The 18,926-nt window shown below is 45.9% G+C and overlaps 1 protein-coding gene across 1 annotated transcript in view; it reads left to right on the forward strand.

Moving 5' to 3' along the window:
- The first annotated feature begins 1,089 nt into the window (after nt 1-1,089).
- The window catches only part of LOC140388207 (histamine N-methyltransferase-like), an 80,122-nt gene continuing 62,285 nt past the window's right edge, over nt 1,090-18,926 (forward strand). The window contains exon 1 of the mRNA XM_072471998.1: nt 1,090-1,298. Within this exon, the coding sequence (XP_072328099.1) occupies nt 1,162-1,298 (137 nt within the window). The 5' untranslated portion in view covers nt 1,090-1,161. The remainder of the gene's footprint in view (nt 1,299-18,926) is intronic.

Consider the following 18,926-nt stretch of genomic DNA (forward strand, 5'->3'; position numbering starts at 1 on the left):
GGTCCAGTTTGAGGATGACCGTGTCATATTTGGATTGGTTTTCGCCTTCTTCGAACACCAGTGAGTTGAAGACGTCGAGGGCGTGCTGACCTGCGTAGAAGAGGAGCATTGCAATCTTCGTTTCATCCGAGGCACTCTGTTTTTCAGTGGCTCGGATGTACAGGTCAAATCGCTGCCTGAAGAGCTTCCAATTGGTACCTAGGTTCCCCGCGACTTGCAACGGCTGCGGTTTGTCGGTGCGGTCCATGTCCAGAATGGCAGGTTAGTTGGCAGGTATCGATCCACTCCTGTACCATGTGGTGTTGGGTGTTCTGACACACAGATGAGCCAACACGGTTGTATATGGTACAACGCTATTTTATTTAAACTTACTATGTACAGTTTTGTCTTGACACTCTGCACGTGGGGATTCCCTGTTTGTGATTTTGTAACAGCTCTTCTCCGTGTCTTTGTCCCCAGACCTACTGACCACCAGGTGTCGTGCTCGTGCTTTTTATGTGGTTGGTGTTCTTGTGTGTGATTGGTTGTGGTGTTGTGTGCTCTGATTTGCCTGTTGGTGTGTCCATCATGATGTGTGTGTTTGAATATCATGACACCGACAATTGGAATTTTGAAAGCCAAAGTTTGAACTGAATTGGGGATATTTTCCCACAAGGACCAATCCAGAAGGTGCTACGTTTGGGGTGTGGAACAGGGGTGTGGTGCCCAGAAGGAAAAATAAACAGTAAAACAGGAAATAAGAATACTGGTCTGAACTGATTTTTCCTTCTGGGCGGACAGTGATACAAGGAAGTGGTCAGGGATGGCCTTATCTGTGATTGGTATACTCGGAGTAGCAAGACCCTGTGAGATGACAAGGTCAAGGGGTGGCTGTGAATATGGGTTGGAGAGTTTACATTGAGGGAGAGATTAAGGCCGGACAAGAGGACAGTGCGAGTAAATTATGAGCTGGGTGCAAACAAAGATAGGAGGCTAAAGGTCAGGATAATATTGGAACAGAGCATACACTGTGGGAGTTAATATTTGCCAAAAGCAGGCAGTAAAGAAATTTTCCAAATTTTGTGATCAAGGTCCAGTCAAGCCAAGGCAAAGGACATATCCTGATTATGAAATTCAGACTGAACCGAACTGTTACCTTTCTTTAACAGCAGGGAACAAAAGATGGCGTCTTCTATGAAACTCCTCTCCTCAGACGTTGGTCTGTATTTTAAGTCATTTAAGCTCTTCATAGAACGTTCCACGGAACATCAGTGTATGGAAAAGTTCATTGACGAGAATCTGCCAGATGTAGTGACCAGGTAAAGCTTGTTTAAGGTCGTGTTCAAAACTGGGGATTCAGAAAAGAATATGAGCCAGATAGTCTCTTACTTATTCAGTGGAAATCTTTCTTTAAATCCTGTGTTAAGTTACCTCTAAATGTTTTCTTCTATTTACACAATGGCTTGCAACAGTGGGTAACATTCTTACTGATAGTTGAAAATTTCAGATATACAGCTGTTTTTGGGATCTAACTGACTTACTAACCGATGTTGCAAGCAGGAAGAGTGCATTCATTCCCATTTATCAGTACATCACCCGGTAAATTGGGAAAGAAAAAAACAAAGCATTGTACAGGGTTGTGGACCTGTTCGACTTCTCCTCATACAGATTAGTGTATCTTGCAGTAAATCCAGACCTTAAAATCGCCAGCCACTGATAAAGGTGAATACTGGTTGGAAATGTGCTCACCTGAAAATGGTACCTCAGGCATTGGGGATGAGGGTAGTGAGGAGAGAGGAGTTCAATTTTAAGTTTCATGTTACATTTTCGAGCAACGTCAATATCTGGAAATTTGTCCGCCATGTCACAAAGGAGATGGCTAACGGAGGGGCTGGAATTCTCTGTTTGGGAGGCCAGTGTAGCTCGAGGGACTGAATTACATGTGATTCTCACTTCCATTGGGGGCGCTATTTGGTCAGCGAGTCAGGGCATGCTAATAGGCTGGCACTCTGCTGGCTCCAATTGAGAACAATCCCTGGCCCAGTGAGCGTTCGAACGACTGGGGTCTGTGTTAGCGTCAAACAGCCTGACAGCTGGAGCTGTTTTAAGTGCTCCACTTACCGCACACTCACTGCAGCCAGGAAGCTGGCTCACAGAAGATCTGCCCTCCGAGTTCGGGAATTTGAGGTGGACCCACAGCTCAATGCCAGTGAGGAGAAGACGGACACCTCGCCCCCAGGGTGGGCCGCAGACTCAAACCGACCCTCCTGAACGCCACCTGGGAGGTGGTGGAAGCGACAGTCCGTGCTGCCAGCCTCACCAAGAGGAGACAGCTGGTGTAAGCTTTGCAGATGTGAAGCAGAGACAACCTGAGTGAGAGAGCCTGAGTGAGAATTGAAATTTGGTAATTTAGAGAAGTGTGGTAATTGAAGAGTTAAGTGTTGAATTTAATTTTCCTGGTTTTCAGTGAAACGTTTAGTGGCCTAGTTAGCTGGAGCTGCCTCCACCCTAATTGCTGAGTGGCAGTTATCTGTCAATCACCTGTCGCCTGATTAGAGGCAAAGGTGAAATTGCATTCTTCTGATTGAAGCATAAATTGTGTGAGTCATCTCAGTTGAGCTGGGTTCTATGTAAGAGAGAGGCATAAAGTGCACACTCAGTGAGCTTTGTGCACGTGAAGTTAGAGACAGCCTGAGTGAGGGAGCCTGATTGAGGATTGAAATTTGGTAATTCGGAGCATTGTGCTATTCAGTGCCGAGTTTGAGGAGTTGCTTTTTCCCTTTTGTTTTGTTTTTGTTCTTCTTGTTTTGTAACTGTTAATCTGCAGGGAGAGATCCAGAGAGCATCCTGGGAAGGTAAGTGATATAAAGACCTTTTCAAATTGTGGGGGGGAAAAGTGATATCACAGTAAAGCTGTGACCTGATTGGCTGTTGAGAATCTGTTAAATTCTAATGAAAAATAACATTGAAAAAACAAATTAAAAATAATTAATTAACTGGGTAGAGGAGTAACTAAACCTGAGGGCAGAGGTTAGTATTTAGCATTTAATTTTGCATTAAAAATCTTGCGCCAGGACCATGTAGTTAATTGTGATTTAATCTGATAACAATTTTAGTATTTATTTTGAATTAATTAACGAGTGCATGAATGTCACTCAGCGGGGTGCAGTGCTCTAACTGTGAGATGTGGCAGATCTATGAAGCTTCCAACGTTCCGGTTGACTACATCTGCAGGATGTGAAACCAATGGCAGCTCCTCACAGACCGCGTGGTTCGTTTGCAGCAGCAGTTGGATGCAATTCGGAGCAAACAGGTGGTAGAACCTGTCATAGATAGGAGTTATAGAGACGTGGTCACACTCAAGGTGCAGGCAGACAGATAGGTGACTGCTAGAAAGGGCAGACAGTCAGTGCAGGAATCCCCTGTGGCTGTCCCCCTCTCTAACAGGTTTACCATTTTGGATACAATTGGGGTGGATAGCCTCTCAGGGGAAAACAACTGCAGCCAGAAAAGTGGCACGACAGCTGGCTCTGTTGCTCAGCAGCGAGGGCAAAGTGCAGGAGAGCGATAGTTTTAGTGGACTCTCTAGTAAGGGGCACAGATAGGTGCTTCAGTGGACATTAAAGAGACTCCAGAATGGTATGTTGCCTTCCTGGTGCCAGGGTAAAGGATGTCTCTGAACGAACACAGGACGCCGAGGGGGGAGGGTGAACAGCCAGATATCATAGTACACATAGATACTAACGATATAGGCAGGAAGAATGATGAGGTCCTACAGAAGGAGTTCAGGGAGTTAGGCAGCAAGCTAAAAAGCAACACCTCTAGGGTTGTAATCTCAGGATTACTTCCTATGCCACGTGCCAGTTCGGCTAGAAATAGAAGGATAGTGCAGCTAAGCACATGGCTAAACTGATGGTGTAGGAGGAAGGGTTTCGGATTTCTGGACCATTGGGATCTCTTCCAGGGAAGGTGTGACCTGTACAAGAAGGACGGGTTGCATCTAAACTGGAGGAGCAACAATATCCAGGCTGGGAATTTTGCTCGAGTCACTCGGGAGGATTTAAATGAGAATGGCAGGGAAGTGGGAAACAGAGCGTGAGCTTAGAAGGTGTAATAACTGAAGGGGAAATAGAGAAAAAAAATAAGAGAACATCACCCTCAGGCAGAGGAAAAATGGTGACAAGTGTGAGAAGGGAGGTGGTCAATGGAGGACTGAGGATGTTGTACCTAAATGCCTGCAGTACACGGAACAAGGTCAATAAGCTTGTTGTGCACATTGAAATTGGCCAATGCTATGTTGTGGGCATCACAGAGATGTGGCTGCAAGGGGATCAGGGCAGGGATCTAAATGTACGAGGATATGTATCCTATCGAAAGGATAGGCAGATGGGCAAAGGATGCGGGGTTGCATTGCTAATAAAGAATTAAGTTAAATGGATCACAAGGTGTAATAGAGGATCAGAAGGCATAGAATCTCTGTTTGTAGAGTTGAGGAATCGCAAAGGTAAAAAGACCATGATGGGAGTTATGTACCGGCCCCCTAGCAGTAGTCAGAATGTGGGGCAGAAAATAAATTAGGAGATAGAAAAGGCATGCAAAAAAGGCAATATTACAAGAACATGGGGGACTTCAATATGCAGATGGATGGAAAAAATCAGGTTGGTTGTGGATCCCAAGAAAACAAATTTGTGGAATGCCTAAGAGATGATTATTTGGAGCAGCTTGTGACAGAGCCTACTAGGTAACAGACAATTCTGGATTTGGTGATGTGTAATGAGGCAGACTTAATTTGGGAACTTAAGGTGGGAACCCTTAGGAAGCAGTGGTCATAATATGATAGAATTTACCCTGCAGTCTGAGAGGGAAAAGCTGCAATCAGATGTAACAGTATTACAATTAAATAAGGGTAACTACAAAGACATGAAGGAGGAGCTGGCCAGAGTTGATTGGAAAAGGATCCCAGCAGGGTAGATAGTGGAACAGCAATGGCAGGAATCTTTGGGAGTTATTCGGAACAGATATTCATCCCAAGGAGGAGGAAACATGCTGAGGGGAGGACAAGTCATTCATGGCTGACGAGGGAAGCCAAGGACAGCATAAAAGCAAAAGAAAAAGCATACAAAGTGGTGAGGTTTAGTGGGAAGCCAGAGGATTGGGAATCCTTTTGTAGAATCATATAATTTACAGTGCAGAACGAGTCCATTCGGTACATCGGGTGTGCGCCGACACTTGGAAAGAGCACCCCATCCAAGCCTACGCCTCCACCCTATCCCCGTAACCCAGTAACCCCACCTAATCTTTTTTTGGGACAATATGGGACATTTTTCATGGCCAATCCACTTAACCTGCACATCTTTGGACTGTGCGAGGAAACCGGAGCAAACGAAGGAAACCTACGCAGACATGGGAAGAATGTGCAGACTCCGCACATACAGTGACCCAAGCCGGGAATCGAATCTGGGACCCTGGAGCCGTGAAGCAACTGTGCTAACCCATGTGCTATCGTGCTGCCTTTATAAGCGAGCAGAGGACAACTAAAAAAGCAATAAGGGGGGAGAGTATGAAATATGAGTGCCAGCTTGCTAGTAGTATAAAAGAAGATCGGTAGAGTTTTCTTTCAATATATAAAAGATAAGAGAAATGCAAAAATAGACATTGGACCACTGAAAATTGTGGCTGGAGAAGTAAGAATAGGAAACATAGAAATGGCAGAGGAACTGAATAGTTACTTTGCATCAGTCTTCACGGTGGAAGACACCAGTGGGATTCCAGAGCTACAGGAGCATCAGGGGGCACAGGTGAGAGTAGTGGCCATCACTAAGGAGAAGGTTCTGGGGAAACTGAAAGGTCTGAAGGTGGGTAAATCACCTGGACCGGATGGACTACACCCAGGATTCTAAAAGAGATAGCTGAGGAGATTGTGGATGCATTGGTGGTGATCTTTCAGGAATCACTGGAGGCAGGAAGGGTCCCAGAGGACAGGAAGGTGGCTACTGCAACACCATTGTTTAAGAAGGGAGGGAGGCAGAAGACGGGAAATTATAGGCTGGTTCGCCTGACTTCGGTCATTGGTAAGATTTTAGAGTCCATTATTAAAGATGAAACCGCGGAGTACTTGGAAGTGCATGATAAAATAGGACTGAGTCAGCACGGCTTTGTCAAGGGGAGGTCATGTCTAACAAACCTGTTAGAGTTCTTTGAGGAGGTAACAAGTAAATTAGACAAAGGAGAACCAATGGACGTGATTTATTTAGATTTCCAGAAGGCTTTTGACAAGGTTTATCATAGGAAACTGTTAAATACGTTAAGAGGCCATGGTGTTAAGGATAAAATCCTGGCATAGATAGAGGATTGGCTGACTGGCAGAAGGCAGAGAATGGGGATAAAGGGGTATTTTTCAGGATGGCAGCTGGTGACTAGTGGTGTGCCTCAGGGGTCTTTGCTGGGACCACAACTTTTTACAATATACATTAATGATCTTGAATACAGAACTGAAGGCACTGTTGCTAAATTTGCAGATGATCCAAAGATCTGTAGAGGGACATGTAGTATGCCGAAGGACTTGGACAGGCTAGGGGAGTGGGCAAATAAGTGGCGGATGGAATACAATGTGGAAAAGTGTGAGGTTATGCACTTTGGAAGGAGTGATTGAAGCAAAGACTATTTTCTAAATGGGGAAATGCTTAGGAAATCAGGCGCACAAAGAGATTTGGGAGTCCTTGTTCACAATTCTCTTAAGGTTAACGTGCAAGTTCAATCGGCAATTAAGAAGGCAAATGCAATGTTAACATTCATTTTGAGAGGACTAGAATACAAGACCAGGGATGTACTTTTGAGGCTGTATAAGGCTCTGGTCAGACCCCATTTGGAATATTTTCAACAGTTTTGGGCCCCATATCAAAGGAAGGATGTGCTGTTCTTGGAAAGGGTCCAGAGGAGGTTTACAAGAATGGTTCCCGGAATGAAGAGCTTGTCTATGTGGAACGATTGAGGACTCCGGGTCTGTACTCATTGGAGTTTAGGAGGATGAGGGGGGATCTAATTGCAACTCACAGCATAATTCGAGGCCTGGATAGAGTGGATGTAGAGAGGATGTTTCCACTTCTAGGAAAAACTAGAACCAGAGGACACAATCTCAGACTAAAAGGACGATTATTTAAAACGGAGATGAGGGAGAATTTCTTCAGCCAGAGGGTGTTGAACCTGTGGAATTTTTTGCCTCAAAAGGCTGTGGAGGCCAAATCACTGAGTGTGTTTAAGACAGAGACAGATTGGTTCTTGATTAATATGGGTATCAGGTGTTATAGGGAGAAGGCAGCAGAATGGGGATGAGAAAAATATCAGCCATGCTTGAATGGTGGAACAGATAGTGGCCTAATTCTGCTCCTGTGTCTTATGGTCTTATGATTCGGAAGGGTGCCACGGTTACTGGTGAGGCCACTGCCCTGAGAGGGGCAGAGAACCAGCGTGTGTTCCAAAGGCTACGGTGCTGGTGTCCTTTGGGTGGGATTGTGACAGTTGAGGAGTATTTATCTACGATCTGCCTGAGTAGTCAAGGTTGTAAGCTACTAGACAAGGTCTTGTTTATATCTAAAGTAAGACTCGCTATATGGAAGATCTAATTATAGTATACACAATGTGCCTTGCGTTCACTACCTTCAGTGTACAGGAGAGACCGTGCCTTAGATGACTATCTTATCCTGAACGTGACTGAATATTTCTAATTCCTGAGAGCTAGGCATGGGCACGTGACCCTCCAGATAGCCTCAGAGGGTGAGAATATGATGAGTCTTAGTTAAATGTCATTCTTATTCATTGAAATAGACATGGGTCTGTTTGGTAAAATATATCCGCAATTTATTTAAAGAAAAAAGGGTAATACAAGTGTTTTGATAAATCATACAGTTTGACAGATACAGGATACGTGATGAGTTAGCCTCTGAGCTTCTTTAACTACATATTTGCTTAAACTAATAACATCTCATACTCACATCGACTGGTAATTCTCGGAGTTCGATACTCAATCAAGGGCAGAGCTCAACGAGTGGAGATTGCAGTTTAAACACCCAGTATTATCCTAAACAGCTCTCCAAGCGAAACTCTAACTTTCGCAGCTTTTGCTTGAATATTTATATTGTTTTTACACTCAGGGAGAACTAGGGAGTTCGAGGGGAGTTTTAGCATAGCCCTTTCTTTTGAAAAACAAGTTAGCTCCCCACAGTTATTTCGAGACAAAGAACCGTCTCTCTCTTGGTTGGCAAGGCCTTAATTTCAGGGAGGCCTATCAGGGCACCTGTTTCTAAAGATACGAGGTTGATACCTCCGGTAGCTATCTCCAGAAAAACACCAGCCTCCCTCCTTGGCAGGGTCTCTTGCCAAGCAGTCGCCTCCCTTAGTGGCAAGGCCACTAGACAAGCAATAACCTCCCTTAGTGGCAAGGCCACTAGACTTAATGAGTTCACTGCATCGAGACCTTACAAAGATAATACATATTAAAAAAAACATTATTGCAATAAGTAATGGTGTACATTGATAATGGACTCATCAGCCATCAATTTTTAATATCGGGTTAAATACATGATTTAATATAGCATCAGCTCTGATCAGCTTTTAATATAAAGTGAATATATGATTTAATATTAAATCAGTTCTGGTCAGCCTTTAATATAGGTGGATACCGCCACAGGATGTACTCTGCTGATCCCCTGTTTCCTCTGCAGTGTGGCAGCACTTCTGAGGAGTGGCAACACCTGGTGGGCACCTGATTGAGTTTGACCATTTCCAGCCAGTTGACAAAACAGCTGGGGCTCCATGGTGTCCAGAGCTGTGGCCTTTGTGAGCTCCCAGATGACCAGAGGTTCTCTGAGCATTCAAAGGATAGAGGCAGCACTCAGCAGTGAGAGTAGCCTGGAACCTGTAACTAGGGTCAGAGAGCTACATTTAAAACACATACTTTAGCAATGACGGTCTGAACCAGGCCACTCTCATCCCAAGGGGGACACCGCGTGTCCATGGACTTGGCTCCAAGTTACTTCCCGCTACCGTCCCTGACCCAGTCATCAATTCCCCAGCAAGCCTGATAATATTTTAGGCTTTTTCAGAGTTTGTTTCACCTCCCGCTCCCCCTCCACAGTCATGGCACCCAGGCCCTGCTTGTAAATACTTGCACCAATTCGCCCAGTGAGATTAAGAGGGGCAGAGCATCGCGGAGGGGTGGAGCATGAAGTGTTCAAGCTAAGATTCTCTGTCCGATCACGATTCCCGCTTCCGGTGTCGGGGAATGGACAATTCAGCCCAGGATCATCACATAATCATGCTGTTTGCTAATATTTATCAGCATTGATGCACGATCAATGACCACTAATGCGAGGTTGTAGTCCAACTGAAGGCTTTAATAAGCTAGATATTCCCCCCAGCAGCTCAGGTACAGAATGAAGGCTGCTGGGGTGGCATGGGCTATTATACCCCGCCTAGCAGGGCGGAGCTACCATACAGCTTGATCAATAGGAAGCATACAATATCTACCAATGGTGTTCCAGCATTACCAGGTACCGTAATACCTTGACGCAGACTACCACATTCACCCCCTGTTAAAAAAGTGTCCGGCGGGGGTGGTGGCCTGATACTACAAACATGGCAACGTGGTAGAATTAGTTATGGAGGTGCCATAATACCTCCGTACAGGATTTTGTAACTATTTACAATTCTATTAACTATTTACAATTTATGATTTAAATTTACAATTTAAAATGAAGCAAACAGTCGATCGGGGGCCCTGGACGTCCTCTGTGATTGTCGGAGCTTCGGTGGTGACTCCGGTGGAGGCTCGGGCGTCTGTGACTCGGGGAGAGTGGCCTCAGTCTCTGTGACAGCTTCGACAACCCTCGACGGCGCTGATGGGGAAAACGGTTGACCTGGGAAGGGAGCACCTGCAGGGTGCGTCGGTGGGTGGGGGGCCTAGACGGGGCCGGCGGAAGGACCGATCCTCCTGTAAGGTTCCCTGGTGGGGGGGGGGGGGGGAGGAGTGTGGGACTGGTGTGGGGTGTGCGTGCAGCTCCGGCGGGCACCAGGTCTCGTAGGGAGACTGTATCTTGTCGGCTGTCGGGGTACGCCACGTAGGCGTACTGGGGGTTAGCGTGGCGAAGATGGACCCCCTCGACCAACGGGTCCGACTTGTGTGCCCTCACGTGTTTTCAGAGCAGGGTGGGTCCGGGAGCTGCCAGCCAGGTCAGGAGCGAGGTCCCAGAGGAGGACATTCGTGAGGTGTCTGGTTGGTTGTGGTACAAAGCAGTGATCGGTAGGGAGTAGGGAGCATCCCGGAGGACTTCCTGCCAGCGGGAGACTGGGAGATTCCTGGACCGTAGGGCCAGTAGGACTCTCTTTCAGACCATTCCGTTCTCTCTCTCTCTACCTGTCCGTTATCCCGGGGGTTGTAACTGGTCGTCCTGCTCGAGGCGATGCCCTTGCTGAGCAGGAATTGAGGCAGTTCGTCGCTCATAAAGGAGGATCCCCTATCACTATGTATGTCGGCGGGGAACCCGAACAAGGCAACGATGCTATCCAGGGCCTTGATTACGGTTTACCAGGTTGGATATGCGGGGGAGAGGGTACGCGTCCAGCTGCGTAAACCTGTTGAAGGTCTGACTGTAGTCGATGACCATCCTGTGTTCTCCCCGGTCTTTACCACCACTACTTGAGCTCTCCAGGGACTGGTGCTAGCTTCAATGACTCCTTCCCTCAGTAGCTTTTGGACCTCTGACCTAATAAAGATCCAGTCCTGGACACTGTGCCGTCTGCCCCTGGTGGCGACGGGTTTGCAATCCGGGGTGAGGTTCGCTAACTGGGAAGGTGGGTCGACCTGAAGGGTCGCGAGGCCGCAGACAGTGAGGGGGGGTATAGGGCTGCCGAATTTGAAAGTTAGACTTTGGAGATTACACTGGAAGTCTAAACCTAGGAGTGTGGCCGCGCAGAGGTGGGGAAGGACGTAGAGCCGGTAATTTTTAAACTCCCTTCCCTGGACTGTGAGGTTTGCTACACAAAACCCCTTTATCTCCACTGAGTGGGAACTGGAGGCCAGGGAGATTTTTTGATTAATGGGGTGGATGGAGAGAGAACAGTGCCTTACCATGTCAGAGTGTATGAAGCTCTCCGTGCTCCCAGAGTCAATTAGGCAGGACGTCTCGTGCCCATTGATAAATACAGTCGTTGCAGCAGTTGAGAGTGTTCGAGGCCGAGACTGATCCAGAGTCTAATCTGGATCTGGACTGATCCACCGAGGCTAATCGCAGCAGTTGAGTGGTCTCTTCGGGCAGTGTGTGGTCAGCCGAGCTCGGGTCCGGGGGGTCCATCCAAGATGGCGGCTCCCATTGGTCGCACATGGCTGGTGGTGCACATAATGGTGGCGCCCATCCTTCCAATGTGGCGTCCGAGGGACAAGATGGCGGCGCCTGGGGGCCGCACGTGGCCCTGGAGTAGGAAGATGGCGGCGCCCGCTGGCCACACGGGAACCGTGGAGAGGTTTGTGGTGGCGGTCCGCATTCGCCGCCGGAGATCGCGGCAACCGCACGGGCCTGGCATACCACCACAAAATGGGTCTTTTTACCGCATCCCTTGCAAGTGGATGCGCGCGCTGGGCAGCGCTGGCGGGGGTGCTTGGCCTGCCCGCAAAAGTCGCAGCAGGGCCCCACGGGGTTGCCAGGCTGCCTTGCAGCACAAGCTTGTGGGGGGATGGGGGATGTCTCGGGGTCGGCTGCGGAGGAGTTCCATGCTGCCCAGGGGGCTGCCATGCGGTCAGGAACGTAAGCGTGGGCGTTTCTGTCAGGCACATCCAGGGAGCCTGCAAGGTCCTGTGCCTCCTTGAGACCAAGAGTGTCTTTTTCCAGCAATCGCTGGTGGATTTGGGAGGACAGCATACCTGCCACGGAAGCGTCCCGGGCCAAGAGGTCTGTGTGTTCGCACACCGAAACTTGCAGACAGCTGCAGTTTCTATTCAACATCAGGAGTGCACGGTAAAATTCTTCCAGCGATTCCCCAGGGATTTGTCGCCTTGTTGCTAGCAGATGTCGGGCGCAGACCTGGTTTACTGGGTGAATATAATGTCCTTTTAGCAGTTCTATTGCTGCATCGAAGTCTTCCGCTTCCCCGATGAGGGAGTAAATCTCCGGTCTCACGTTCGAGTGCAGGACTTGCATTTTCTGTTCTCCCGTGGGTGTGTTTTCGGCGGTCCCGAGATATCCTTTAAAACACGCCAGCCAGTGCTTGAAGATTGCCGCTGAGTTCGCCGTGTGGAGGCTTAGTTGCAGACACTCCGGCTTGATTCGGAGCTCCATCCTTTTAAATTTCGCTTATTAAATTGATGCACGATCAATGACCACTAAAGCGAGGTTGTAGTCCAACTGAAGGCTTTAATAAGCTAGATGTTTCACCCAGCAGCTGAGGTACAGAATGAAGGCTGCTGGGGCGGCATGGGCTCTTATACCCCGCCTAGCAGGGCGGAGCTACCATACAGCTTGACCAATAGGAAGCATACAATATCTATCAATGGTGTTCCAGCATTACCAGGTATCGTAATACCGCTACACAGACTACCACAAGCATGAAATGTTTTAAAGGTATAGGCAAAGCAAAAATAAAGGAGAAGAAAATTAATATCAATTTTGGTGCAGTGCACGAAACAACCCTTACTTAATTGAACAAAAAACTTTCCAACCAATTCCATTTAATAAAAATTTGCGTGATTGAACCACAGTGCCACGCATGAAATGCAGCGCTGCGTGGCCGCTAGAAACCGGATGACTCCCTTCCTGTGATTTGCCCGGCTGACAATGCCTTGTGAGATACAAAGCGATCTCACGAGGCATTGCGATGCAAATCCCCCCATTCTGGGCGCCCGGGGGTGCACTGCATGGGTGTTTGCGGGCGGCCAGAAACCCTTCCTTGGTGCGTTCGGGCTGGCGACGGTCAGGCATCACTTCGGGGGCCCGCAGATCGGGACTCACCGATCTCATGCTACACTGGGGAGTTCCGGTGAGCGGAGCACGCCACTGTACAAAACGGGCTATGTGCGACCCTGGGCCGTGCATCCCCCGCTGAGGCCCCTTACACAATGGGAGCGCCAGGAATCATGAGACTAAACACACAAGCTATGGGACTTTGTTCCCAATCTGTTGAATCGTGCCTCATGGTTTATTTGTAATTCATAAAGATTGAGTAAAATTCACTGCAACCAATGAGTTCAATTTTTTATTAATTCATGAATTAGTAGGGCATTCCTCATTTCCTTCAATATCCCAGTGGCCGAGAAATGGATGCCAGTGACATCTCTGTGGGCAGAACTTCACAGCTGCTCTCGCTGGCAGGAGTTTCCACTCCCGCCGAAGAAAAGGGACTTTTGAAATCTTTGCTGCATTTTACGACCCTGGCCCTGCAATATCGGGACTGTTAAATTCTACCCGGTCAATCTGGTGTCACTTACCACATTTCTGTAGATGGTGCAGGCAGAAAGAATACCAGGGGAGAGTAGAAGGAAAAATAGCTCCAGTTAACTGCTAACTGATCTGCAGCATCAGCCAAGGAGATGTTTTTAGTGGAAGCAATCAGTGCGTGGAAGACAGGTTCTTTTTACAGAAAAGGGACAGTTTGATTGGCACCTTGCTGCTGCCAGGCAGATCTCTGTCAGTTTTCATAGTTCCTGAGAGGATGCCATTGAGGTAATGCCCAGCATCATATTCCCGTTCCCCTGCCCTTCCCCCCCACTGATAACACAGACTCTGTTTGGGGCAGGCAATGGGACATAATGGAGGAAAGTGTGAAGTTATGCACGTTGGTGGGAAGAATAAAGGAGCTGAATATTATTTAAATGGAGACAGACTACAGAAAGATGCAGCAGAGAGGATTTTCGATTCCACGTGCATATATCACAAAAAGCTAGCATTTAAGTTCAACAGATAGTACGGAATGCACATGAAATGTTGACCTTTATGTCAGAGGGAATAGAGTATAAAAATAGAGAATTCACCATAATACCAGGACCAAATAAGAACAAGGGAGCCTGCCTCAACCGCTGGACCTGACGTCTGTTATCATGAAATGCTTTGAGCGGCTAGTCATGAGACGGATCAACGCCAGCCTCCCAGACGGTCTTGATCCATTGCAGTTCGCCTATCATCCCACCCAGTCCATAGCAGATGCCATCTCCCTGGCTCTACAAACAACACTCAAACACCTCGACAACAAGGACACCTACATAAGACTGCTGTTCATAGACTACAGCTCCACCTTCAACAATATTATCCCGACAAGACTTATAACCAAACTCTGCAATCTTGGACTTGACCCCTGTGCAACTGGATCCTTGCCTTCCTCACCAACAGACCGCAATCTGTCAGGATCGGTCACAGTGCCTACTCCACAATAGTCCGCAACACCGGGGCCCCGCAAGGATGTGTGATCAGTCCTCTATTGTACTCCCTATACACACACAACTGTGTGGCAAGATTTAACTCCAACTTAATCTAGAAATTTGCGGATGATATGACTGTTGTGGGTCGTATCTCAAACAACGATGAATCAGACTGCAGAAGGGAGATCGATCACTTGGTTACATGGTGTACCGAAACCAACCTCTCTCTAAATGTTAGAAAGACCAAGAAACCGATCATCGACTTCAGGAAGCATAGCACGACACACACTCCCATCTGCATCAATGGCTCCGTAGTGGAGATGGTCAATAGCTTTAAGTTCATGGGGATCACCATCACCAACAGTCTGTCCTAGTCCACTCACGTTGTTGCAAAAGTAGCCCAACTACGTCTCTATTTCCAACCGAAGCCAAAGAAATTCGGCATGTCTGCATCGACTCTCACAAATGTACACAGATGTGCCATAGAGAACATCATATCCGGCTGCATCACAGCTTGGTATGGCAACTGCTCAGCCCAAGATCGCAAGGCACTACAGAGTGAACGCATCTCAATGCATCACACAAGCTTGCCACACTCACATTTATTCTGTATACACCTCCCGCTGCCCCAGGAAGGCAGACAGCATTATCAGAGACCCCTCCCACCCAGGCTTTGCCTTCTCCTTGCCCCTTCCATCAGGCAGAAGATACAGAAGTCTGAAGACCCGCACATCCGGACATCGGAACAACTTCTTCCCCACAGCCTCTAGACTCCTCAGCGACTCTCCCTTGGACTGATCTGTTCCCTGTAAGAACACTATTCACGATGCCCTATGCAGCTCTTGCTCATGTATTTGCTTTGTTCGGCCCCTTGTTCCGCACTGTAACCAATCACTATTTGTCGATTGTTATGGGCGAGGCATTTTCAGAACCCCAAAATGTATCATGAAGTTCAACCAACCTCTCCCTTTAATGGATTTGTTGCTTTTCCTAGCACACGGCTTTTTCTCTAGGTGTGGAATTACAATTATGGACACATCGGTTTTTAAACACAAAACACTGTTTATTCCATGAACTCAACTGAACATCTTAAATAAACATTGGATCTCTTAACACCCCTTATTTCAAAGACAACTCCGAAAATATTGCAATAGTAAATAATTCCTTAACATGTTCCTTCAAACTTCCAAGAGACTTAACACCTTTAAACAAAATCACATCAGGTTAAAGGCTTCACTATTATAAGTTTACATCACCCAAATGATCCAGAGATAGTCTTTTATCTCAGAGATCCAGCTCACTGTAAAACACAGACACACACCCAGCTCTTTTCAAAACTTGCAGCTCTCTGGAAACACACAGACACACTGCTTTCTAAACTGAAACTAAAAACCTGCAAAATTAAACTGCAAAATGGCTGACCTGACCTCAGCCCCACCAACTCTCTGACTTCACTGTTTTCTTAAAGGTACATTGCTTAGACATCCATGTCTTAAAAGTACTCTCACATGACACCTCCCCCCAAGAAAAAAAAATAAACCATCAACTTCAAGATGGTTTTATTTTTCACTTTTGCACCATCCATGAAGAAATGTACACAGTAAATATACCTTTTCGTTTTTTAAAAAAACAACACATGCAAACAGGTATAATAATATCGTCCATATTTCTTTGTTCTTCTTCCTCCAACCGAAATCCTTCTCGTTGGACAGTCTCTTTGAACAAAGTCTCTGCACGGTCCATCCATTCCTCTACTCCTCGGCATTTCTCTTCGGAATCAGATAATTTAGTTCAATCTGACCACAGAGTCCCTTGCAATTCTCCAATACAGGAGCATTGTTGATCACAGCTATCAGGCAGTCAAATGGCTGTTGAAAGTCCGCTGTCCATTGAATTTTCTTACGTTTCTTCAGCAATTCCATCAGTGGAGTAATCATGCCACAAAACCTTTGCACAGCTGTTCGACCCAATCCACTCAAGCTAAGAAATCGCCTTATTTCCCTTTGTCTTGAAGATAACGGAAACTCCGCAAGGAAAGTCATTCAAGCTTCTCCTAATTCACTTTTGGCTAGGTTCATCACCAAACCCGCCTCCTGAAGTCGACCGAAGAACTCCATACGATGTTTTAAATGTTCTTTTAATATCTGGAGGTTGGAAATAAAAGCAGATTGTCCCTCTTTCTCAGTGCAATCCTTCAAACGTGGGATAGGGTAAGAGTCCATTCTTGTAACTGCATTCACCTTTCGATAATCCACACACAACCGTTTGGTACCGTCTGGTTTAGGTACCATCACTATGGGTGAGCTCCATTGGCTGCAACCCACTTCAATTATGCCATTTTTAAGCTTACTCTCAATCGCTTTGTTAACCTGTGCCAATTTTAAAGGATTAAGTCTATATGGATGTTGTTTGATAGGAACAGCATTTCCCACATCTACATCATGTGTAGCCATTTTAGTACTTCCCAATTTATCTTTAAAAACTTGCTCATGTGATATCAATAACTCTTTCAGGTCAGTTTGTTTTTCCTCTGGAAGGTAACTTAACAATTCATCGCCATTTTTAAGAACATCCTCATTTTCCAATTTAATTTGAGGTATGTCAAATTGACAGTCATCTGGATTTGGTTCGTCACTTTGAGTTAGAATCATTAAATCCTCCTTTTTCTCTCCTTCCCTTTCAAAGTAACTTTTTATCATATTCACATGACACACTCGGTGAGTCTTACTTCTATCTGGTGTTTTTAACCACATAATTCACCTCACTTAATTTCCTTTCAATCTGATACGGTCCACAAAACCTAGCTTTTAAAGGCTTCCCTACCACGGGTAACAACACTAAAACTTTATCCCCACTGGCAAAACTACGAACTTTGGATTTCTTGACCGCGACCCGTTTCATCACATATTGTGCAACTTTCAAATGTTGTCTAGCCAATTCACCTGCTCTATTTAATCGTTCCCTAAAATTTGACACGTAATCCAATAGTGTAATTTCCGATTTCTCGCCCACCAATTTTTCCTTAATCAATTTAAGTGGTCCTCTTACCTCATGACCAAAAATTAGTTCAAAAGGACTAAATTTGGTAGACTCATTAGGTGCATCCCTAATTGCAAACAATACGAATGGGATTCCTTTATCCCAATCCTCTGGATAATCTTGACAATACGCCCTCAACATTGTCTTTAATGTCTGATGCTCCCTGCAATTCTGGATGGTACTCAGTTGATTTAAATTGTTTTATTCCTAAGCTATCCATAACTTCTTTGAATAACTTTGAAGTAAAATTTGTTCCTTGATCCGATTGAATTTCTGTTGGTAGTCCATATCTGGTAAAGAATTCAAGTAACTCCTCCACAATCCTTTTAGCTGTAATATGACGTACTGGAATGGCCTCTGGAAACCTAGTAGACACCTCCATTACAGTCAAAAGATATTGATTCCCACTTTTTGTTTTTGGAAGCGGTCCTACACAATTGATTAGGACCCTTGTAAAAGGTTCCTCAAATGCTGGAATGGGTATTAAGGGTACTGGTTTTATCACTGCTTGAGGTTTCTCGATCACTTGACATGTGTGACATGATTGACAAAATTTAACTGCATCTTTATGTAGTCCAGGAAAATAAAAATGTTTCTGGATTTTAGCTTGAGTTTTCCTTATTCCCAAATGACCTCCCACTGGTACCTCATGTGCAACTCGCAACACCTCCTTTCTATCCCCTACCGGCAATACTATTTGATGAACTTTTACCCACTTTTCATCCGCCTGCATATGTACAGGTCTCCATTTTCTCATCAAGACATCATTGTTACGGTAATAACACTCTGGTATATTCTCAGATTCCTCTTCCGTGTATGCTTTCTGATATATCTGTTTTATTTCTACATCTTTCTGTTGTAACTCCGCCAATTTTCCTGAACTATACATATGAAATGAAATGAAAATGAAATGAAATGAAAAAAATGAAATGAAATGAAAATCGCTTATTGTCACAAGTAGGCTTCAAATGAAGTTACTGTGAAAATCCCCTAGTAGCCACATTCCGGCGCCTGTTCGGGGAGGCTGTTACGGGAAATATCTGCCTCATCCTCCACATGTTCTTGTTCTTTTTCAACCATCTGATCAAAAATTGTTTCTGATAATTGCACTTCAACTTCATCTTCACTCTTTGATTTCTCCTCTTGTCTTAACCTGTGACTTTGCGACCTTGTTACTACACAAACCTGAAAAATCCCAGGATATTCGTCCTTCAACACTTCAGTTGCCTGATTTTCCGCTGGCTTATCAACCACAGTAGGCTTCTCTCCCACCTGCGATCCAGCTATATCATTACCCTAGATAAACTGTGTTCCTGGACAAGATAGTTTATCTATTACTCCTACTACCATTTCACCACTCTTCACTGGACTTTCCAACCTTACCTTATATAATGGAATGCTACTCCTCTCACCCTGAATTCCACATATCACCACCTTTTCTGGCAACATTCTTCCCAAACTACATAATTCCTCTTCTCTCACCATTAAAGATTGACTAGCCCCTGTA

The sequence above is a fragment of the Scyliorhinus torazame genome, chromosome 2 (assembly GCF_047496885.1).
Source record: "Scyliorhinus torazame isolate Kashiwa2021f chromosome 2, sScyTor2.1, whole genome shotgun sequence".
Classification (NCBI taxonomy): domain Eukaryota; kingdom Metazoa; phylum Chordata; class Chondrichthyes; order Carcharhiniformes; family Scyliorhinidae; genus Scyliorhinus; species Scyliorhinus torazame.